At 42.6% G+C, this 25419-nt stretch overlaps 1 protein-coding gene across 1 annotated transcript in view; it reads right to left on the bottom strand.

Moving 5' to 3' along the window:
• Positions 1-25419, bottom strand: part of FAM20C (FAM20C golgi associated secretory pathway kinase) — a 60800-nt gene that overhangs the window by 12071 nt on the left and 23310 nt on the right. Inside the window, exons 4-5 of the mRNA XM_056336268.1 lie at positions 2590-2682; positions 707-822 (exon numbers count right to left, since the gene is read on the bottom strand). Of these exons, the coding sequence (XP_056192243.1) occupies positions 707-822; positions 2590-2682 (209 nt within the window). The remainder of the gene's footprint in view (positions 1-706; positions 823-2589; positions 2683-25419) is intronic.

Genomic DNA, 25419 nt, shown 5'->3' with positions numbered 1-25419 from the left:
CATGGCTTTACCCTGTGTTTGCAAAATTCCCACCCTGTGGAACTCAATCTTTGGCTGAGGCCACCAGATGTGAAAGAGTGAAGAGTAATAGAGAGTGAGTGGTATCTGTTCCTAGGGTCAGCCCTCAAAGCAAGAACAAGGACTGGGAACAATTCAGGTCACTTCTACTCTGGCCTCTGCCCAGCGGAGAATTTGAGCTGGAAGCAGGATACGTTACATCTATTTGCTTGATTTTTTTCAAACTCCTGTTGTAATAAAAACTGAAGTACATGACTCTGAGAAAATTAGGTTTTGGTCCTCCAGTCAAAACCGAGAAATAAATGGAGAGACCAACAGAAGTGACGGATCCCATTGCAGTAGAAAAAAAAAGTCTAAATAACTAATGGGCTAAGTAATAAGGTTTTGGGTAAACTGAGAGCAACAGAAGAAATTGCTTTCGAAATTGCTCTACATAAAGCATTTGTTGAATACATTGCTTTTGTTAACATAAAAGCCTGTCTCTGCAGATAATTTGTCAAGGGGAAAAGGCACTCAATTCAAAACAATAAAGTCTTCTTTGTAGGTTGTGTCTCCACATTTATTTTTATTCAAAGGTCTAGAAGACAGTTCTATTAGAAATATCTGAGCAATTAAGCAATCTACACATTGTTCCCTTAAGTAAGTGTTTGGCGGGACAGAAAGAGTATAGTGTTATTTCCAAGACTACCTGGTGAGATGAAAAACGTTCTCCACAGCTTTTTGTCACGAGTAACATCTCGTATTTCTCTTGTCATGTTAACCAGTCTACCTGCAACCGGTGGCACTCGACGGAAATCCAGGATCCTGGAAGAGAATGACAACAGATAGTTTATGTAAAGGATTAAAATATAATGATAGTGATAGGTTTTAGGAAGGTTCATCCTGCTCTGAAGGCACATCTATCTGTGGTCTTTAAGGAGTAAAAAGACCAGAAACTTTTAACTGGATAGTCCTTCATGTCCATCACAAAGTATGTCCCGAATATGATCAGCTCTGTCTTGCCTACATCGTATGAAGCAGATATAAAATACAGAAGAGTATGGGGATAAATTGTTCCAAGAAAAAATTAAGATATGTAGAATTCAAGAAATAAGAAACAGTAGAAACCACTTTTTTACTTTGTGCTACTTCAGGATTGTTAAAACATGCATGTAGCTCACAAGTTTTTTAAGAAGTGACTTGAGGAATGGGATTTCAGCCTCTTTCTTCCATAAACACCATCTAATAGTAATTTTTTTTCTGACAGCCTAAGTACTTGTTTGATTTATTTGCTTCTGCTCCTCTCTGCTTTGATACCCTTATACCAACCTAAGCAATCTCCCTGAGACTAAAAATTTTCCCATGGGCAACAGCTGGGTGAAGAGCCTGTCTCTACCTAGAACTCCCCCACTTTACTAGATCATTAAAAATTCCATACAAAGTATGGCTATTAGATGCAGTAAAAGAGCAAAGTCCCCATACAAAGCCTCCCCATAGGTGGGATTTTTATGTCCACTGTCTGCTGGTAAGATTGACTACACTGGGTAGTAATTGCTTTTTCTGCTTAGTGTGTGATATGTAACATACCTCCCTGTAGGAACTCCATTCATTTTTTTTCCTACAGCATCATCTGCTTAAAACGGCAATATAAAATATAAAGCAGAAGGGACCAACACCTAGGTCAACAACAATAAAATATAGGAGATCCTTGAAGGATCTGAGCAAGATGGCTCTTCACGGCAAATCCACCCTGTACCATTCCCTGATCGGTTCCCTTCTCCTAACCATCGGACCAGGAGGCAGCAATACTACATGTATCCCCAGAAAATGTGCGGTCCCAAAGCTTCAGGCTTTTGGAAGGATGTTTCCTGGCACTTTGGGGTGCAAAAGATGCTTCAGTTCTAACAGCCTGTGAAATGTCATGGTTTCTAACCATACTGTTAATAATTTGTCACTGATTATTAATTCCCACTCCTCATCTGGGCAGGCTGAGAGGGCTGCAGTCCCTTGCCAGTCTCAGGTATCCACAGTACCCTGCACTTACTCTGCCCGGGGGGACGTTTTCAGCTAACCAGCGCACAGCAGGACCACCACTGCCTTCTCCCTCCCACCAACTTGGGGCCTAAATACGCTCCTGATGTGGGAGCGCCCCAGATTTTTGCTGAGAAACCAGAACTCCCTGCCCATCTCCACTGTTCCCCTCTGCATCCTCGCACTGCTGCCCACGTGCCCTGGAGCTTGCTGGGGTGAGCCAGGCTCCTGTCACACTTACACAACATATTCCCCAGGAGATGGGTCCTCTCCACCTGCACTTCAAGATCACAGGGGAAATTCATTTCTCAGCATCTCTTCAATATAATGCCTCTTTCTTTTTGAGAATTACTTATTGCCAAGTTTCTTGTTCCCAGAGCAGGTTGTATTTCCTAATTATTAATCTACCCTTTCATCACCTGCCATTTCATTTATTCATGGGGTTTGCCCACCTTTGTTCCGTTTCCCTCTTTTAAAAAAGTAATTCAGTTACGGAGCTGGCCAAGTGAAGAAACCTATCACAATATTTCCACTTTTTTAATGTAAATCCATTTTACTTGCCTGTCCAAATGAAATGCTGCTATTTCTGCATTATGTCTTTCATAGTCTGAGAAATAAAAAAAATCAGGTGGGGTTTCTTGTTCTCTGGTTTGCCTGCAAAGAAAAACAAGGAGAATGTTTTAATGAAGGGTTAACATTTCTAAGGAGCAGTACTCAGCCATCAGCACCTTATTCAGGAGTTCAGTATTGTTTGCTTAATGGAAGGCCTTTAGACACTTTACATGTGCATTATTTGCCATGTAGCCTTCATTTTCTCTTCTTTTTTAAACTACTGTAACAAAAAATAGGAATTCAAGACTTGTGCATGCAGGCTGCTGTCAGAAAGCTATTCCACTCAAGACTCTTGTTCTATTTAACAAGATCTGTTTTATCACTCTCAAACATTTCATTAGTGATAGCAGTGAAGACAATGTCATTTCATTAAATTATCATTAACTATAATTATGAAATTTCCAAAAGTAATAACATTTTTCTTTCATCTTTGGCAGCCATGCAGCTCCTATCTAAAATATGACTCTCCCTTTGTATTACTTAGAGCCAAAAGTGACATGTTTTTCTCACTTCAGAAGAAATGGGATCATTGCAGTTTGACGGCCACGACACATGTCACGTTTCAAAGAACATTAACAAGACCGTGCTCCTGAGAGGATGCAGAATTTGTTTTCTCTTTGGTTTAAGAACCAATAAAAAATGTCATTCTGATGGAAATAGAAAGGCTAAAGCTTCAACACTGAACTCCACGGAAAATACAAAGCTCAATATAACACAGGAGCAAATCTCTGTCTGGCTTTAGGCCATTTCCAGTCCCGATGGCTTTTGAGTGGAGCACAACTCAAGCAGTTGAACAGTGCGATGTCTGGGCCCCACCTCAACCTGCATCATGTCCTATTTTGAAGTCTTAAATGAGAGATAAGCACTACAAAGCTGTTGTTCTTCAGAGCATCTGCAAGGGAGGACACTTCCCCAGAAGAGGAAAACAAAGCTTTTCCTCATTCCCTGCTGTCACAGGTGGCCAGCTGACAGCTCGTGCGTCACCCATGCTACACACTGGCAATTAAAGTACAGCTTCTGCACCAGCACCTTGTCACATGAAAGGCTTTGGGTGGTGCTGGTGCAGAGCTCAAACCTCCAGAGAATTTGCGGTAAGTCCTAATTAGCGGGCTTGCTGGGAGCCTGAAGCTGTGTCCACCCACCACCATGACTACTGGGACCGGTATCTGCCCACAAGCCCTTCTGTATCTCCATTGCTGGAGAAACCAGCTGAGTCTCATGGGTTTGGGCTATACGAAGACTTTGCTATGCAACCAGCAGGGTTTGAAAAGCTGATATCCTTTCTCCAACATTCTTGTTTATACGAATATGTTCGTAAGGTACTCGATCTTGCCCTACATGACGAACAATTGCCATCATAGAGACAGCATCACGATATTTGACTTGTGTCCAATATAACTCAAGGTCAGAGGGGCCTCCAACACCCCAGTGATGCTCTGGCCAAAACAGCACTGACCACTGTCACAGTGGTGGTCACAAAGGCGGCCAACACTTTGCAGGAGTCCTGCTAGGGTGCTGCTGTGGTTGCAAAGGGTTCACATGGAGACAAGCTAAAAGTGAGCCTGGCATAAAATAAAATTAATAGTTTGTTTTGTCTCCATAATCAATGCGCAAAAGGGGAGGGAGCATGCCCACAAAGAGGAACACAGGACAGCCAGAACCTATGGCATGTCACCCAATACACCATGCTATCCAGGCAAGGATCAGGAGAGCTGCAACCCTGCTGTGCACGTTCCCCTCAAAAATGAGGAAATGAGCCCTGAATATAAATTAAAAGATTAACATATTTCTGTTGGGCAGAAAATTACACATTTGTATATAACTTTCCCTCCCCTCCAGACTTTAAAATAGTCAATTTCTTCAACAAATCAAAGAGAGGAAGATTCATCCCAAGCTTTTGCAAACTTTACACATATCAGCACAGCTGATAAGTTGCAAAAAATGTTACTAATTAGCTAATCAATGCCATCTGCTTTTTATCTCCCAAAGACTTTAAACAAATCACGGCTGTTCCTTTACAAGAAAATCTTGCTCCAGAAAATCAGAGTTAAACAAGAGCTAGATCACAATCTTGCAAGCACAGCACTACCCCTGGCCCTGCTCCCTTGCACTGCCTGCCTGACATGCCGGGCAGTCAGTCCGTCACCGCCGGGACAGTCTGGTCTCTCTAATTTCACTTGTCTAGTTGCTCCCTGCCACCCCCGGCAACGGCTGGGGATATTATTCATTTGGGAGTAAGTACAGCTGTCCTGCAGGCTTAAGCTTGTTTCGTACATATTTCTCTCCTGTCATAATGTATTATTAAGTGGTAGCACACCCTCCTAGAAAATCATGAACTTGATTGTCCTAAAACCTTCAGACACCATATCTACAGTGCAATCCAGACAATGGAAATACCGATATTTCTTGAACCTGACTATACGTCATGAAACAAACTCCCAAGTTCCTTTGGTGCTTCAGGTGCTTCGTACTTATCCACAGACAACCACTCTCCAGCCACAGTCCCCATGTCAAACAAGCGTTTGGTGCCCACTTTTCTGTCTCTTGGAGATATTGGGTTCTTTTGAATGTAGACTGGAAGGAGTATTCATCAAACTCCCAAGCTGCTTTACAGTTCTTATGTTCCTTTGCAAAGTTCTGCAGAACCAAGGTGTAGCAGATTCAAATGTGAAACCCTCTCCCAACATGACCTTGAAAAATCCTTCCTGCTGACTTATTCCGATATCCCATAGATAGAACAGGAATCTGGTTCCTCAGACCTGACTTCAGTTGGCAAGATTTTATTCAAACATACATTTACTGTTAATTTGATGTCTGCAGCGGCACCTGAAGAGATTTGCTGGCAATTTCTCTGACACAGTAAGCTGCTGTACCACCAGCAAATGCTAATATGTGTGATGATCATAGCCTAAGGTACGCAACAATTTAAAAAGCCACATGAGCCGAACACAGGTTTGAATCAACGGAATCAATGGGCTGTTATGAGAATGGCTTTAACATTGTTAAAAGGACTCCTGCATCATAATCTATATTTTCTACTTTACTCAAACGTGTTTATACACATTTTATTTTATCCATGTTAAAAAAGTTGCTATTTTTTCAGTGCGCACAATCTAATCAATGCATTTCTGGGTTTGGTGCTAATTCCTCTGATGATCTATTCTGATGTACATGTATAAAGAGGCGGAAGGCGAAACTCTGCTCTCAGCAACGTGGATGCACAGTCAGCAGTTACTCCAGCTTCAGATCGTGGTAACTGGCCCTCCACCTCCAAGTGATGGGCTGGGAAAGGGGCATGCACTCTGAGTCACCTCCAGGTCAAGTCAAGTATCTTATAAATCAACACTGGAACCTATCCATCCCACAGCATGTTTTAAATCAGAATTGCATTTTAAAGGGGAAAAAAAACCCCAACCCACAAGTTATTTTGGTTTTATTACCTGCTGGCTATTGAAGGTTATTTTCTAATAACACGACACACGCAATGAGATATTTGAGCAAACAGAGCAATATGCTGAAACCCCTGCAGAAGTGTACACTTCCGAGGGGCAATAAATTAAAGCAGTGGTTGGAGCTCCTCAGTGCCAGCAGCACCATCTCACAACGTGCAGGACACAGGTTCTGCACAGGTTGCAGATGATGGAAGAGGACTTCTGGTGGCAGCTCTTATTTTGCAAACAGTTGGAATCTAGTGATCCTCTCTTTGAAGAAGGATTTGGCAGATATTTATAACAGCAGGCTGGGAAGCTCTGGAGGAGAGACAGATGGAGGTCTGTTGATACTGCACACAGTTAAAAATTACACGGTGGCACCAGACCAATTACAGCATGAGAAAAAGCCAAATCAGCATGGTAACACTAGTAGAGGAGAAATAAGAACTAAAGGAAGTCAAAGCCCATGAAAATTTCCCCACCATGGCGTAACTCAGAGAAAACATGGGCTGTAAGGAATGATTTTAAACAGGACAGGGACTTGTTTGTGTTGACACAAGACGAGATGCAACTGTCATCTGATCTTGTGGCTAGAAAGTGAGCCATGCCAACAAATAGAAGCAATAAAGCTACTCTAATAAATGAACAGTCATGAATAAATCTGGTGAGTCAGCTCCATTCTAGCTACGGTTGGGACCTGTTTTGGTGTTCAGTGGTATTTGGATAAACCAACATACTGATTTGTGCGCAGAAATAATTGCAAAGCCTCAAGCTTTTCTTAAATGTTTCTGTAAATATTTTTGGCCAATTACTTGATGCCCCAAACCCAACATTTGTAATCTCTTGGGGTTTTTTTCCTGTCGTTCATGAACATCACCACCACAGTGAGACTGCAGGCTCTGCAGACTCTCTGGCATTTCAGAAAACACCGTTAGAGAAACTAAAACTTTAACATAGAAATGTGTATTTAGTTTCCAGGATCACTCACATTCACCTGCCTCAATTACCAGGATTAATACCCACCAGGGCTGTGTATTACTCGAAAGAATCCTGCCTCGGTGCCAGACTTCCTCTGCTCTGGAGGGGTCCTATTATCTGTACCGCAGCCAAAAAGCTAGAAAATGGGGCAAACAGCCCAATCTGAGTCAAGTGTTATCCTGACAGACACATGCTGTCTTCCTATGCTGCAGTCCAGAGACATTTCAGAGACACCTTTTGTGTCAAACCCACGTACCTTAACTAATGAAAGGACGTGGCACTGATTTGAAAAGAGCTCCTTTTAAATAGGTTGCACTGCTGTTCTGACACATAATCAGGAGAATCAGCCACAGGGATCAGGGATGATTACAGATCACAACGAGCTTTGCCGCAGCAGGGAGCGGGTTTGCTTAGGTTAGACCATTCTGCAGACAAAGACCCTGACCCTCTCCGGCCAGGGAAATTTGGCAGCAGCAAAATCACAAAGACATGTAACAGGCCAACGAGGCATGGTAATTGCATTGGCAGGGACATGACAAACATTGCTAAGAGCATAATTTGGCTATTGGAACAGATAACTGGAGATTATCTGGGTCTACCCAATGCTATAGGTCACCATTCTCCTTTGGAAAGCAGCTTTCCTCTCTTCCTGTGGAGTATTTAAGGTGTTTAATACCTGTCCTGGAGCCCACTTGCAGGCTCAATAGTTAATACACAGTGTTACCAAAATGACAAAATATAGTTGATACAAGACTAAAAGGCTGCCACTTAGTAGTTTGGTGCTGTTTCAATTACTCTGTAGCCTGGGAGGGACTTGGGGACTTCTTGCATTTGGAAGCACCATGGCAGGGCTTTGCAGGCAGCCCCTTGCTCCAGCATGCAACCGAAACACAGATGCTCCATCAGGTCTGGAGAGCCTTTCTTCCAACAGAGCCAGGCATGAAATCTCCCCAACCCTTGCCTGTGATCTTCTTCTTTGTACTAGTGGAAAACTCAGACTGAAAGTCCGGTGCCTGCTTGCAAGATTTCCCCCACCACCACCCCTGCAACACTTATGTCAAATTGGATTGTGCAGCAGGGGGATCTAGAGTGCCCTGAGATAATCTAAAGCTTATTATTCTAAGTGAAGGAGGCAGCCCGTGGAAAAAAAATGATGTCTCTGAGGCAGCTGCAGTCCTTCAGAGGGTACTTAGATTTTGCATACCAAGTCATATCATCCGAGAGGGCTTTCTGTGTATTTGGCACCAGTTCGAACAGGTGGAAAAAATGTCACTTAATTTTATAATACATTTTAGTGGTTTAGGAAGTCCTTAGGAAGACAAATGATATTGCTAATGCAGCTACACCTACAGTAGCGAAGATATCTGGTGCTTATTTCTGACTCCTTATGGAGTCTTGGCAGCTGATGGCTTTGGCTTTATTGAAGCATTCTGCTACAAAAAGCACTCCCAGGAATGATACGAGCTGTTTACAAGAGCAGAATACTGTCCAGAAAATGAGCAGCCAATCCAGGAATGCAAAGACATGCAATTTAAGTGGTACAGAAAGGATGTTTGGCCCATTTCATCACTATCATCCAAATAACAATATGGGCCTCTGCAGGATATTCAGGCTTCTCCCGTTTAAGTAGCAGTTCTGCAGCTAGAAAAAATGAGAGAATATTTACTGTGGCAGAAAGACAGAAATTCGCACAGGGGTGTGATAGAAATAGGAATAATTAGCAAACTGCCAAAAGGATAAATACCGAGATCATGCTATTGCATGCCAGCCCCGGAGTGCTTTTCTCCCGAGCAGATGAAGAGAGCTTGACAACAGCACATGCTCAAGGACCAGCTAGCTTAATATAAATCATAAACTTCTGATGCAGAGAATCACAATAAGCTTCCCAAAGAGCATTTGTATATATAAATATCTTGTTACCTGGCACAGAAGGATGGTGGTTGGAAGAGGGGGAGAAAATCCACAGGGCAACAGTATATTAAAAGTGGGTTTTCTTTCCATTTCCAGTTGCAGAGTCAAAGAAAAAAAGGCTCAGGAGGTCACCTAAGCCATCCCCTGGCCCCAGGGCGAGATCAGCTAGACCTAAACCATTCTTGACAGACGTCGCTATAACGTGATCTTCAAAATGTCCTTTCACAATCCCATGGCTACAGCCTGCTCCTCCTTGTCCTTTCTCTTCTGCTAATTTCCAGTCTTGCTTTTCCCCCTTGCTCCATGATCAAGGCAAAACCATCACAGTACAACTTGCTGCAGCTAACCTGAGTGCCTTGCTAAGGAAGGAATACGTGTGTTAGATGTGCCAGAACTGGCTCCCATTCCTGAAAAGAGCATTCCCAAGGCAAGACCTGGGAATTAAGCCTTAACGCCTTTAGATTGCAGATCCCTCAGCGCAGAGGCCCCTTCTTTACCAAGCACAATTAATTGATTTTTATTTCATTAAAAACCCAACACACCCAAAGCCTTGAAAGCCTGCTTTAGGCCTTCCCATTAAAACTAGCACTGTTTCTAGAAGACAATGAAGCAACCTCTGATTCCTCTACGTAGATCAGCGTGTTTGTGAAAAACTTGTGCAAAACGGAGTGCCCTGCTCCCCAGCACCAGTGCTGTTCCATGTACGAGATATAGATTGATAGATAGATAGATAGATCGACAGACATATAGACAGATACATACATACATAGATAAAGCAGATTTTCACCTGAGCAAAACAGGAGTTACCCCTCCTGACTACACAAGCAGATGTGATATGAAGGGATGAATAATCAGGGTAAGTAATATGACCCGAGAATATGAAAGACTCACTTCATTTTCCACTAAAATATAAAAATAATAATTAACCAGACATTTTCCTCTTCAAAAGTTCCTTCTAGTAATCTGGATTTGGTATCTATCTCAAAATGTACCCTCCCTGTACTGTTGCCTTCACTGACATTGTGCTGACAGTAAAGTCAAGGCATAATCTCACCAATCATCATTTCATTGTCTACCAGCAAATAAGAATATCTTTTTTTTTTTCATTCATTCTTTTGTGCTTTCAGATACATAAGAGAAGAAGAGAATCTTTGATCAGCACAGAACACAAACAAGTTTGATCAACTGGGAAAATTTCCTTCAGCAATTCAGAATATTACTTCCAGCTCTGCCCAGTAAGTAGCTGCCTGTCACCATGGGAAAAGCAAGTGGAAAAAAAATATCAGCGTAAGCACATTTGTCAGGATGCTTTGCCCACTTGCACTTTTTGGGTGACAGGCAGCGGTCCTCTTCCTGCTCGCAGGGAACGTGGCTAAAGAGAGAGGGTCCCTGTGCTGGGGGCTGCACTCCCAGCCTGGTCAGATCTCAGATTCACAGGTTGTTTTTTATTATTGTTATTATTGTTACTGTTGTTTTTATTATTATCATTGCTGTTATTATTATTATTGTTACGTTGTTGTTGTTATTGTTTAGAAGATGGCTGAAAAGAAAGCAAAACGCAATGCTGTTCCAAAGCAGGTAAGCTATACAAAACCAGAGGGGTGAGCTCCAGAGCTACCCAACTCTGGATGGCTGTACACAGCTGCACCTGATGTATAATCCAACACACACAACATCTAACGCTGCCTGCTGTGGTACTGAACATGTTATGACCAGACAAGTACGATCATTCTTTAAATATATGCCTGTATTTCCCCTGCACCCCGCAAACATCTCAAATTTAAGAGGCAGGCACAGCGTTAGAAAGCATGCAAGTTTAAAATACTTGAGGTAAGATGAGGTTTTCCAACATTATGGAATAGTGGCAGATCTCAGTTGTTACTGAAGAGCAGCACCACTGAATGCTGGGGCAAGTGAAATAAATATGCTTTTCACGACCGCTTTTGTGAGCTGTGTACAGGGCTGCTTCTGTTGTAATGACACGCATGGCTGCTTTCTGGCCAGTAGCGGGGATTGAAGTGTGTATTCCCAAAATTAGAAGCTCAGGTCTTCATACCTTGATTGAAAGAAGCCTACCCTCTGCGCAGGCTGCTCAGTGGGAGCTATATAACCCATACTGCTGTGGTGATTGCACAAAAGGTGGCACACGCATGCAGAAATTGCAAGTGTGCAGAGGTGTGGGTCTTCCTGCAAATTAATCTTCATCTCCCTCTTTTGGGATGCTGGTGGGATGTTGGACAGAGAATAGATGAGCACTGATGCTGTGGTGGCTAAATGGCAGTGCCTGTTGGCTAGCTATGTTTTTCTATCATCCAGAAAAAAGCAGGGCTTGTACAGAAAAACAAATGAGTCACAGTATGAAGAGAAAGGCAAACTCTGGGAAGCTCCTGTCACTAATTTACTTGGCAGATAAAAAAATTCTTAACTCAGAAATAAGGTTTGGTTCATCTCTGAGATAGAAACCTGACCTGACATACAGGAATTGAAAGATTAAGTACTTGACAGCACAACAAAAAAGTTCCCAGTGCCAATGTTAACATGGTCAATGCTGTGCCACAGCAGGGAGAAAAAAGCCTCACAGCAATTAAATAAGCAGGAGACAACATTAATGAGGTGCTACAATGATATTTTGTGCCTTTCTTTACGGTATCTTCATTAAGAAATTGTATCACTATCAATATTTTCTGCCCCTGTGTATTGCTTGGATTCCTTTGTGCTCTTAAATGGTGTAAGCATTTTTGCCATGCCAAGCCCGTGATATCTGTCATCTTTCCCCTTGATTTATCCCTTTGAGGCTCTGTTGTACATTGTCTGCTAGCCATAAATTGCAAACATGAAAAATGATACAGCTGCAAACACTATTTTTTGAAAAACAGGCAGTGCAAACAGAGCTCCATGTGAGCCCAGGTACCTTCAGCCCTTCTTCGGGAAAAAGGCTGCAGAGTATTTTCTACAGCGGTTTTTCAATATATAGAGCTCTGAGAGCATGAGAGGAAAAGTATGTGTAAAATTAGAAGTCTGAAGCATTTCTTCAGCCCTGAGAATGTTATTTAATATGTCTGGGGTCATTAAGGGTAGGGATTTAACGGAACAATAACATTAAACATATTAGAAGCCTAGCAGGGCTCAAATTTCTTCCAGCTTGTTGGATTTTTTCTTTTCACTGTACGTGATGTATGTGCTATTGAAATTCTAGGGTTCACAATAGGCTCCGGTTCAAAATAGGTTGGAAACAGTAATTACTGTGAATCTGATATATTGATACATCACTTCTTCCTTTTTATTCATGAGTTTCCTTGCCATCATTACAAGAACCATGCACACTAGTAAGCCTGTCCTCAAAAATCTCCCAGGAAGCAGGAAAATATTAGCCCCGTTTTTCAGCAAAAGCTGCAAAACATGGAGCTATTAAGGGTTCAGCTCTGCCCTAAGCGAAGCACTCTAGCCTCATTAAGCACATGCTTAACTTTGGGCACACATATAGCCAGTGAACTATGTGTGTCCTTGACAGTCAAGCAGAGACTTAATACTTCCTTGGAGCTCTTTTGTGCTCAGCACTTGGCAAGAACAAGCCAGTGATAAGCACCAGATCCCCACAGCAGCTCTGGCCACTCACCCCGTCCACTTCCAGACTTGCAGTTGTTTTTTTTTTCTTCTTCCACCCTCGACAGCAACCACTTTGGGAAAAAATGTGTAATTCTGCCAAAAGTACAAGTCAGTTTGCCCATGGGCTTTGGTGTCACCAAACCCAGATGTCACCTTTCAGGTTGACTCTGAGGTTTGCACCTCCTAGATGTGCTCAGGACTCCTTGTACCCCAATAACTGCACCACGCAAAGCACTGCAGCTCTAAACAAAAAAAAAATATTTACTTTTCTTACTTATATTGCCAGGCTAACCAGAAATAAGACTCAAATATTGGCTTTCAATGTGTCTCCTGCCCTGCACAGGGAAATACGAATGGATTTAGAAAAGCTCAGACAACTTCTATGAGCTCTCGTGTTCAGCAAAGTTTGAGCTGTGCAAGCACAGGAATGGGCTGGAAGGCCACAGACACTATGTATGAGCAATGCAGGCCCAATGTTTTCCTCTCCAGCCCAAGTGGCACAAGTCGCTTCAACTGAATATTGACACAACTAGAAGAACCACGGTGTTTGCACTCTGCCTTCAGCCCATTTGGTAACAGGCTCCTTCTCTCAGTTTGTAGTTCAGGGTTTGAATTTCTCCTCTCTCTTGCTCTCAAATAACACGTTTGCAGATCTTAAGATTGTATAATAGGGATAAAACCTAATGTAATCACACCTCTCTATTGCCCATACAATGAGATTGTCATTTTATTGTGGCTTATGCTCAGGATCCAGCTAAAAAAGTGAAAAATCCTTTGAAATTTCACTGGTTTGTGTCACATGGGTGACCCATACATCTTCATTTGTATAGGGGAGCTCCACTTTCCCAAGGACCCCAAAGGAGTAACAACGCAAACTTATGGCTTGCTTCCTTCTCCCTTCCCACCTAACCATGCAGAAGTCAAACACTTTTGGCTTTCTATTTACAGTTCACTATTCAAGAGCTACTGGATACTGAATTGCACTGAGTTAAGTGCCCAAGATTTTGCAGATAGATAATTACTGTCAAAAGCATTAATGGCACAGAGCCTACATGGTGTGCATGTGCAGACCAATACATAAAAAAAGAGCATGAAATTCTCATTTGTGCAGTAAGCTGTTTTTACCAGTTATGGATCTCTAAGTCTGGATACTGTACCCACATCCAGTATAAAATAAGAAACAGGGGACCAGAACAGCAAAGCATCTTCTGCCATTTCCTCCAGCAAACCCCAGATCCACCGAGTGCCAGCGGAGCTCAGCTCAAGCCAGTACACATCAGTCCTCCCAGGGAGTGCCCTGCATAAGGGTACAGAGGATGTGCTGGTGCCCAGTCCTGCTGGTCACGGGAGGGCATTCACCAGGAGAACTGCAAGTTTGGCTTTTCAAGCTTGTTTCGATCCCAGATCCTGAGACTCTTCCATAATTATGCCACTGAGGACAGCAGGCATGTGGTTACTGCGAGATAATCGCTCCCCAGGGCCGAGTGTTTCTAATTCCTCGGAGGTGTGATTTCCCAGCAAAGCGCACGCACCCCTGAACTCGCCTTACCGCTGCTATTAACATTCCTTAATGTGTGGCAAAGGGTTACGCGCCTCTCTGAGCTGGAAAGAAGGTGTAATTGCCTGTTTCAGACTACTTTGTGGTTACAAAAGAAATGGGGATTGCTTTGATATGCTGTGGTATTTCATGGCTCTAATAAAGTGAACTATGCAGCTTCACTCTTTTTTAATTTATTTTATTTTTACTCCTATCTTGTTACTACTCCTCCTGTCAGCAAACACGATCTCCCTGAATGTGTCTAACTTACTCTTTGCCCTAAGCTGGTTCTGGAGTTTGTCGGTAAACTTCCTTTTTTTAATGTGTTTACTTCCCAATCAGAATTTTGCCTAAGCAAGGAACACCAAACAGCATTTGTTCTTGCCATTCCCCAGCTGTGCACAGGCACTGGCCCCATCCCACTGCAAAAACCAGCAGCTGATCAACACACCACAGAGGCTGATCTCCCCTGACAGACACGTGTCCCACCTGGGTTATTTGCTACCTGTTTGGGAACATGCTGACATCACCACTTTGCCACTGTGAGCATTTCTGAGGTAGTCACTTTCTGACCTGTGGCTGCCAAGATGATCTACAAGCACAAATACTCCAGGGTGCTCCTAAACCTCGTGAGTGCTCAGGAACAGCACTTCTCAGCCTTGGTCAGAGGATGCCCCAACTTTTCAGGAAAAAAGAATCCACGGACCATCTTAGTATTAACCCACATGTTTCACTCCTTGGCTCAGTTTGAATTAACTCGCTGTATCTTTCTCAACAGTTTTTATCTATTTATCCATTTTCTTTCTTTTTCATTTATTGCATGAGTAACAGTGCACTGGGTTGGGAGCCCTTTTCTGTAGCCATTTCACGGATTAATTGTGCGGCTTTACAATGCTATAAAAAACTTTACTTTCTCTCTAAACTTCTCCTCTTCCAGACTGGAAACCCCCACTGATAATCTGCGCTTTATATTAAGGGCACCACATGAGTCACAAATTACATTGGGAATTACACATCAGCGTCCTTTTAGCTTGCAGTCGGCTGGATAAAGGGTGGGTTAACACTCCGCAGCCCACAGGGAGTCACTGCGGTTACTCCCAGGAGAAAATCAAGCCGTATTAGCATCTCCTTCTTCTGCATCTCCACCGAGAGGAGGATTCTAACCTTGCAGCCTCCATGTGAGCCCTGCTGCTGGGGCTGCAAGCGCAGTCCCCACTCTCCACACAGCATTATCCCTCTCTGCCTTTAATCCTCGTCAGAGACACAGCATTTTAGGAAGAAAACTGAGCTGGAGGCTTTGAGGAGCGTCACTTAAAAGAACAGTAGAGAAGGGCTCAGCATTAGCCTAACCCACTCCATCTTAAGTAAAAAAAGACCTACTGAAATCTCTGAAATATGCCCCAAATGAAAAACCAAAGAGCAGAAGGGTGTTAGGGGAGCTGCTCCACAGCACTACAAGGGAAGAAACTCTCGCTGGCATGGCTGCTCAGGGCAATTACTGTTTTACAGAGACATCTCCCATCAAGAGCAATGTGTTCAGTGAACTCCCATGCTCAAGGTGCAGAGAAATATTCACGCTTGGTGGATCATAAAAGCGCATCCACTCAAATGTGTGGGGGAGAGAAAGAAGGGTGTGTGTATGTGTGTGTTTTTGCCTGTGTGTGTGCATTTAGTCAAACAGAGGGGAATGCTTTCCACCAGCAAGATTCAGCTGAGTTAGTGTTCAATGTGAAACAGTGGGCTCCTCTTCACAAAACAGGAATTAGTTTTGGCTAATTTAAACTTAAAAGCCTGCCTATGTTGAGGTTGCTTGGTAAGATAAGGGGAGATTACAACAAAGCGTGAGAGGGCTGATAATAAAAGCAGAGCTTCAAAAAAACAGCACAAGAAAAAAAAGAGACGAGAGTAGAGGACAAAAGAAGAGAGGAAAAATGTGCAAAAGATGTGCAGTAAAACCTTTAGTGAAATGACATTGTTGCCAAATTATTTTTTTTATGGAGCTGATTTATGACATGCAGCTGCTTTTCTCTAACAGTGCATGTCTGGTTACCTCTCCTTGAATTTTTAACTGCATTTAAATGTCTACAAAATATGAAGCTTATCTACCGTACAGCACAATAGATACATGTGTGCTTAGCCCACGGGAGTTTTGTGAGAGTCTGGTTTCAAAGAAAGGCCTATGTTTTTCCTAAAGCCAAGGATGCTTGTGTTTCAGTTTTCCTACCTTTTAATATGAACTGTGAGGATAAGTATAAGCAAAGCGATTGCATGGTTTAATCATTTGACTTCACCATCTCATTCCTTTAGCATTTACTGTTTGTTTCTGGGTCTCATCCAACTTTCCTTTGACTCAGTGAAAGGTCTCCCACTGCGTTCAAGGTGAACTGGATCAGGAAGGGCAGAACCAGTTCACAGACTGGGACCCAATGTGCCCACACTTGAATGTGAAGGCCAGCAAAGTCATGGGAAAAGCCTCCCAGTGACTTCAGCGGAGCGCGGAGCAGATGCTGATTAACATGAATAACTAGACAAGCCGTCTGTGCCAGCAAACACCCCGTTCTTGTCCACACCTGTATGTGGGGGACAGGAGACATGACCTCTGTTTTTAGTGTTTAGTTTGAATATGCCCATGACATCTTCCACAGATCTTGCTAGTATCAAGAGTAGAAGAGTCGTAAATTAACACTGGAATTCCAGCTCTGTCCAAGCACATTGTCTGCCTCACACTTTCAGAACTAAGATGTTGGATGAAAAAGAACACACAAGACATCTTGTGTTTTATTACTGGTCCTTCGAGTTCCCTCCTTAGCAATCACCAGTAGGCTGCTATGATCAAATGTCTGAGTAAAGTCCAACAAAGCTGAGCGAAGATCTTCATTTTATCACAAATATTGATAAGATGAAACCTGTTTTGTTTGTTGGTTGCTTTCTGCACCCCCTCCCTCCCCGCCCCCCCCCCAGCCCCTTCCCCCATCCACTGTTTTCCATGCAGCTCACAGGCAATGATTGTATTGACACAAGTGCTCAACAGCAATATGAACGTCAAGAAAGTATTACAGGCTTAGTTACAGACAGGCAGACTACTTTCTGACTCAGTCAGCTTATTGGTTGGAACAGGTAGAAGAGGAAAACAAATGAAACAAAATAGTGGGTTCATTGCTTGCCTGCAGGAATACCTGCAAAATGACCCAAAGATGCTAAGCAGGATTAAATTTGCCATTCTATTTTCTACACATATATAGATCTTTTTAGTCACACCTTTTAAAATACCAGCTTCACCTTTTGATTTCCAGCATTGCATACACTGCTGCAACGCCATCACATCAATCGCATTCCTTAAATTAGGGATCTCACCTACATAACTACTGCACAGTCCGAGAGCGTGAGGTGGTGATGCCTCAGGGACCTGGGGGTATCGCCACCTCCCGCTTCCGCCTCCCAGCTCTGTTCCAGCTCTGCTAACAGGGAGCAGAGGACAGAGCAGTGTAAACATCAAAAACCAAACAAAACCCCCTTCCGTAAAGTCCTCATTCTTAATCTTTTGTACCCAGAGGAGAAAAAAAGAGGAAAAGAGAACAAGCCACACCTGGCAGGTAAGCCTCCTGGCTCAGTGTTATTGGAAGGCACTGGAAAAACCTGTACAGAGTAGACCTGGCTAAAGCTGTCTCAGGCAGGGCTGGAAAAAGCTCTGCACTAGTACAAGTTGCTTCATAGCTTGCTGGAAAGGATGGGGGAGCGATGGAGCGAGTCAGTCTCTAAGAAAGTGCATTCAGTACAACATTCATCCTCGCTAAAAACCCAGTTCATCCCCACTAAAGACTCTTTATTTGATACCGCCTGTGAAGTCAAGTCTTTTAGGAAGTATTTCCAGATACACCTTTCCCTCCGCCAACATACAATAAGTCTTTAAACGACATCCTAAATCAGATTGCCCTTGTAGCTGGCCAGTAAGCACTGTTGCCAAATAGCAGATCTATTTTTGATATGACCTTAATAGTTAAATCCTGCCATTAGGTACATGCACACAGCTCCTGGGGACATAGCAAGACTTCCCTTGCATCTTGCAGTCTGGTTTTGCTAATGATTAATATTCAGTTTTCTAAGTTTAATGAAGACATTGTTTCCACTTATCTACAGGTCAGATGGCAATTGCAAAACAACTTACTTGTTAGATGGCTGCAGATTCCCTGCTGATACATCTGATTATTTATGCACGATGTGCATTTCCAGATAGACGACCATATTAAATCATATGCTTTTGCCTTATTATTTCATGAGTTTTAATAGTTTTCCATTACTTTTTTATTAGAAAGAAGGAATAGTCACTCATGCTAATGATGTGCTGTAGCTATGTTTTACATCTGCACCTTTAAAGTTATTGGAACTTCTTTCCAAAGGCATACCAAAGAGCAAATGCCAGAAATTGTTGACTTCTATCATGAAAATAAAGACAAGAAATTGGATTGAGGCTTTTTCTTCAAAGACTGTGAGATTTTTTGGCTTTTTGAACTATTCTGAGAGATCCAGCAAAAACTTTTCACACACGAGCCTCATGCTCAGCTGAATTCGGTCCTGCACAAAGTCCCTTTGTACCCATTACACCTAACTCTAACTCCGAAAACTAATCTCTTCCAAGCTTACCAGGCAAACACATGCACTCCACGTGGGTACCGCCTTTGAGGGATGGGAAACCCTAACCTGGGTTGCCAAAGAGCAGACATGGTCCACTTCCAAACCAGAGCAGGTGGCTCCAAGTTGGCAAAACCCACTCGAGTGCTCTGCATGCAGCTGGGAGGCTGGAAGGAAAGGCACAAAGACACACAAAGCTGCTTTGGGGGAGTTGCAAGTCTCTCTGAACTGCAACTCTGCAAGAAAGGCAAAGACCCAGCAAGAAAGGTCTGTGAACTGCAGGAGAGTTTTCTTGCTTTTTTATAAACATAACTACTACTGTAATGGTAATCAACTAAAAATAACCAAGTGAGTTCTAGCTCAAAATGTGATCAGCCCATAAATAGTTAGAAAAACTCCTTCCACGCACATCATGTACTTAATTTTCATTTGCAACACGTACTAAAGCTCTGCTTGTGCATAAGTAATGCCTACGAATAGTAAATGGTAAATTTTCCATCTTAAACATACAGAACAGTCTTACCTTACTGAGCAAAGGGACACGACTGTGAGTTCAGACACCGGATAATTTTTTGCTGTCTGAACACCGCAAAAGTGATTGCTGTTTTTGCAGAGGAGATATTTTAACATCTGAATCGCAGATTTCAAATAGCAAAATGTGCTCACATACAAAAGCAAGTCTGTGGGAAGTTACAGGGACCTTTTACTTCCAAAACTGCTCACACGAAGTTTCATTTTTGTTACACTTATCGACTGCGAATTTGGGGTGGCAGGGGATTCTCCGGAGCTCTTCATTTCACTTCACTTTATTTGGCACCACCAAATCCTAACTGTGGGTTACAAATTCAGAGCCCACTTTGATGGATCATAGTTTGACTGCCATGATGTTAAACAACAGTCTTATTCCACACTGTAATTACTGCAAACAATTTCATCATCTGAGGTGTGCTTTGCAGGGTTACGTATTATCTGATGCTGCTTCTTGTCACCATTCATCACATGAATATTCTCTTTACCTGCTGTGTTTCTGTGTGCCTGATAGAACCGTGGCATTTTTAATGGCATAATTTCCTGGGATGAACTGAAAAGCAGCACAGCATGGCCTGCATTATTTATACGCTGAATCCTACAAATGGCAAGGAAAATACTGTAGATTTCCTGGAAATAAATATATTCATTATACTGAAGCCTTCTGCAGAGTAGACTGTATGTCACCAAAAGAATTTAATTACTACCTCAAAAGTATCTTTATTTTGCTAGATTTGTAACAAAAAAAGACTGTCTAGACACATTTTAATTCAAAGACAAAAGACTCCTTTCCAACCCAAAAATACCCTGTTGATAGATCTAGAAATGTGCCCTACTGTTGCTGCTAATCAGTAAAAAATTCTTAGCATTTTTACAGCATGAAATAAATTGTAGATTGAGCCAATTGGGAATACTAATGACAGAAGCCATAAAATATTTTGTAACATCAATTACAACTAAAGGAAGAGGACTTGCACCATAGATGAGCACAATATTTTGCAGCCCTGCTTCATTTAAGACTATGATTCCTGAACATGATTTGGAAGTTGATTTGCCAAGAAGGATGTTCAGGAATATGTAATTGGCACCTATGCAACTGTGGTGCTCCTGCAATTCAGCTGCAGCTGCAGAATTAGCTTAGATGGGAGGATGTGATTCTATTGAACCTACCTGACAAATCTCCAGACTCAGGCTGAGTTTTCCAAATCGTATTGTTATCAATAATAAACCCCCCTTGATTTTGGTTAAAGCCTTAAAATGGTGTGTTAGGTTCAATCCAGAACGAAAAAGCGATCTGAAAACTAACAGAATCCTCTTAGTACAGCTCAGATTTGTTTTCACGTGTTCCTTACTGTTATGCACAGACTACCTCCCTGACCACACTCAACAGCTGGACTCCAGGGAAACAACTATTTCTGCCTTCTGACATGCAGGATTTATCAGAGGCAGCCGCTATTTTCTGCTTTACACACGATCACATGCAGTAAAATTTATTTTAAGTCATATTGTAATGTCACCAGCTTGTTTTTAAAAAACTGTTTATAAGGGTCTTTCCATCCTGATGGAATTGCCATTTAAAAAACAGAGATGGTAACCAGAGGAAGAAATTGAAACTGGGACTGCGACAAGGAGAAAAGTTACACAGAAAAAAAGCAAAAACCAGGCTTGTTTTTCCCTCCTTTCCCTCTTCCCCATCATAGGAAAATTATCTCCTTGCCCCAAAATAAATGAATCAGTAGATTCTGAAGCAACATATTTGAAAGAGCCTGTTTTCAACCTGATGCAGAATACATTTCCACTAGCTATGCACCACAGGAAAATAACGTCCTACCCAGATACAGCTCCTATTCCTCACACTAGACCCGCTGCGGCTCCACACTCGAGACAGGCAATATTTGGTCACAAGGTGGTTAAATTAAATCTCTCCTAACACAGAGGAGTTACCCATGTTCAGCCTACAATGTTCCAGCCAAATAATGCTTTGATAATGATGTCTGCAGTTAGATGACAAATCAGGCTATTTAAATTGCTTCAGCACATACATCCTTTACAGGCAGGGTATCCAGGTAACCATTCTAGCATGGATTCGAGGTGGGAGGGAGAAAGCAATAGCTAATTTCTTCAGCTAGGTGGAAAATTAATCCTGAAGAGATTTGTCCAGTATGTTATGGTCAATTTGAAGAAAAACCATCTAAAGTTAATTATTTTAAAGTATATTTTTAAATGTGTAGCTATGCAAGAAAGGATAAAATAATTGTCCTTCAAAAATACAATGGCTAGGCTTATTTCTGGAAATAATTAAAAATATTTTAAAGCCTTCAATAGGAAGGGTTTCTCTACTTTAATACATGTTAGTATCAACATGCTTGAAATGAGAGGAAAAATACTACCAGTGGAGAATTTCAGATGCTGCAACCAGCCATCTTTTTGCAAGTTTAATGCTAACTGAAATATAAAATTTTATATTGCCTTTTTTTTTCCTCCCTAAAACAAGCTCAACAATAATTTTAATACCTGGTTAAATAAACGTTGTTACTGACCAGTATTAAATGCTATTATGGCTCCACTTGAGAGATGCCTGGTAATGTCCTTGAGAGCCTTGGAAAGGTTTAGCCACATCAGTAATGTTGGTTTGGGTAGAGATGGGGGATACGGGGACTTTTTCATGCCCTGGCCTGAGGTTTTTTCAGGTTTCAGAAAGGTTTTGTCCATCGAGGAGCCACGTGGAGAGGCAGAAGATGGGACAGGCTCCCCATCTCCACTGTGGTCTCCAGTTTAGGAGCCCTGAATCTCTTTTCTGTGATTCCTGCCTTGGGCATCCTCAATATTTTAGGTCCAGCTGATTCACAAACAGAAATGCTGAGGTAAGATGAGAGGTGAGATCTGGTTCCCCCTGAAACCAAGGAGAGTCCTTCCACTGCACCCGCAGAGATCTGACAGCCCCAGACCCCCAAAGGTCAATGTGATCCCTCTTACAGTCCACCCAGGGGGTGAACAACGGGGAAAGCTTTCTGCTCTGCCTGCAAACCTGCAAGGGCAGGGGACATGCTGCTCTCTACCACCCTTCACACCAGGAGGATGCTGACTCCATCCCCACATCAGCCCAAGAGCCAAGTGACCCCCCCACAACAGAGGGCTGGGACAGGGAAGGGACCTGGGCAGGCTCAGCCACGTACTCTTCCTTGGCTCGTGCCAGCCGTAAAGGCATTTGCCAAGATGATAGAAATATTCACATTCTGGTAGCGCTTCTCTTGTGATGCTGATCATTTGTAAGTGTTCACCAGATCTATTAAACAGGAAAATACAAACAACTTCTGATATTCCTTTCCTTGAAAACTATTTTGGAAAATATGACTCGTTTACTTCTCTTCTAAACAGGAGAAGTAATATTTTCCAGCACTCCCTGAGGATGCATTTAACCAGAAGCTAAGCCAGATGTAGAAACGTCTGCAGAGGTTTTTGTTCCTTTCATAAAAAGGGAGAGGAAAGAAGAAAAAAAAAAAAAGACAAGAAAACTGTAAAGCAAGAGTCAAGGTACTACTGGGTTTTCAAGCAATGTTGGTCATTTGATTACCCTTAAAATCAGATCTGATCACAGAGAAAACACAGCATATGACCAGCTAGAGAAGGTCACATTGCAGAAGAAAGCAGGTGGTCTCATTTTTTAACAGCTAACGCAACAGAAGCACAAATCTTCCAGTCACCAAAGAGCCTCTCCTGGTTTGGCAATTGCCACGTATAATATCTGATGAACTCTGATGTCTCACTGCTCAAGGATAAAATCCCAGCAGGCAGGGGCTGAAGGAACAGCTACACAGTCAGTGGGAAAAAATCTTGTATTATTACAGCAGCCACTTATTTTATTCGCCAGAATTAAAACCTCTTCACAGATAAAAGTGAGGATTTTTTTTTTCATCCCACAAAGCAATTTTAGATTTCTATAGAATCATTCAAAAGCAATTAAAATCCTGCTACTGTTGATGGATTTGTATTCCTTGCTCGCAGTGATGTCAGGCTTTGAAATTCAGGGCTGCTGAGTGTAATTCTTTGGGGCTTCGGTGTCATTGCGGAGTGCCAGAAAATACCTTCCCTATGTTCACAGATATTAAATGCCTTTGGTAACACCAAAATAGTTTCAAGGCCTGTTGCTATTAAAATCCAGAAGATACTGCAATAAAGAATAAGTGCAATATCAGGCAATTCAATACACTGCAATTTCACCCTTTTAGTGTGAATTTTTAGGGGAAGGGAGAAAAGAGAGAATCCAATAATCTAATAATGGTACAGTTAGGTAAGAGGGACCAGAAAGCTTTTCCAAATTGTCCTACTGCATCAGAAGTCATAGACTTACGTTGCGGGGGGGGGGGGGGGGGGGGGCGGGAAGGAACAAAATCCTTCACAAGCAAGCAAGTAAAAAATCCAAAACCAGTATCTACACAAAAATGATTCATAGTCCTCATCCATTTAAAGGTCTGTGTTAATTAAGCCAGAAAGTGAGCCTCCAATACCAGTGTTTGTTTTGGCTTCATTTTATATAACAAAGGAAATTGTTGTTAAAAATGTAATTCAGATGTCAGCAATGTGAGGCCGTTCCCAGTTGCAGAGATGCAAAATGGCAGGATTAACACTGTTGCGCCTGAAATTGCATGGGAGGGATGAACCCTGATACGCAGCCCTGAATAAAAGGGACAAGCTGTGCCAAACAAAGAGCTTTAGGCACCTCCTGCAATATAGGTACCATTCTAATCCCCAAGAAGGTCCTTCTCCTGCCAAAGGATGCAGCACATAATAGAAAAAGCACAGGGTCAACAACACTGGATGCAAAACCTTGCCAAAACATCAGCAAAACACTGATCAGTGATTATGACTATTGGCTTCTCGGCACCGCGGATGTCTTATTGAGATTGGCATCACCCCAAGAAACTGTTGTTTGTGGATAAACAGGACAATTTCTTTTCTTAGGCCACATTTAGTCTACAGAATTGCTGCATTGTTGCTCCTTGAAAGGCAAATGTAGACAAAGTAAGTTAAATAAAGCTATAATCATGCTGCTGTCTGACATACAAGATCATTAGAGGCCACCAGGCAGAACTGGCAGAAGATATGGGCTGGCTCAAAACAATTGGAGCAAAATTAAGTCTTCAAGGACACCAGCGAAGCCCAGCTGAAGTCAGCATGGGAAGAATTTGTCCCTTCTGCTGCTGCTCTGGGTGCAGCCGGGCACTTCAGCACAGCTCGGGCTATGGAGTGCAACAGAGAGGTCATCACGCCAGGGCCAAAATGGAGAAGCAAGAAGGGTTTTCTGTCTTAACTTGGGGCTTTCATAGCACAGCCAGGCTAAAAGAAGCTATGTGACCATCCACACGCAGAGCTAGTGTTATATTACAGACGAATCCTGCATCCTTTACAGCATCATATCCTACACAGCAGGGAACAAGGGGAGCTTGAAAGGCAAACAACCGATATTTTTTTTTTTCCACATTTCTCTTCCTTTAAACTCAGAGTAACAGATACAAATAGCCTTGCTCCTGCAAATCATGTTTGAACTGCGGCTGGCAGGAAATGAAGGTGGTTGAAGGGGGGGGCTATAAAAGGTTGTTCATTAGTCCTGCCTTCTTTATGAGCTTCTTCAGTCCCAAAGACAGATGGGTTTGGGAGTACAGCAGAACAGGGGACTTGCACATTCAAAGAAATGACAGGATCCAGGCCTGCAAGGAATTCCTCCTCCCATCCCTTCAGATTATGGGGTTAATTAATAACAGTTAATTAATGATGTGTCAATCATCATGAAATGCATGCCTGTGTGAGAAAAGCTGCCCCTCAGGGCAGTAAGCATTAAGGCCCCGCAGTTATGTTTTAAAGAAAGCCCCCACGACAATTTCTGTGAAGCCTTGAAAAGGACTTTTTAATCCTTTTATCTCAGGATTCACTCCTGGCAAGAGCCAGCCTCCCACAGGAAACCACCTAGCAGAGGTAGTTAAAAATTGCTGTGCTGTTGCCTTCAAGGTGAGGCTCTGGAGGTGGCAGGACAGTGCCAGGTGCTGGCTGTCCCCAGCTGAACTCAGGCTGAAAGCACCTCAGAAACCACCTTGTCCTGGGCGATGGAGCAGCAGGAACCAGGGAGAAGAATGTGGGGGTATCACCTCTGTTGTGAAACAC

The sequence above is a fragment of the Falco biarmicus genome, chromosome 4 (genome assembly GCF_023638135.1).
Source record: "Falco biarmicus isolate bFalBia1 chromosome 4, bFalBia1.pri, whole genome shotgun sequence".
Taxonomy (NCBI): domain Eukaryota; kingdom Metazoa; phylum Chordata; class Aves; order Falconiformes; family Falconidae; genus Falco; species Falco biarmicus.
Note: the sequence above shows the minus strand (reverse complement) of the source record. Positions and strands in the feature narration are given on the sequence as shown.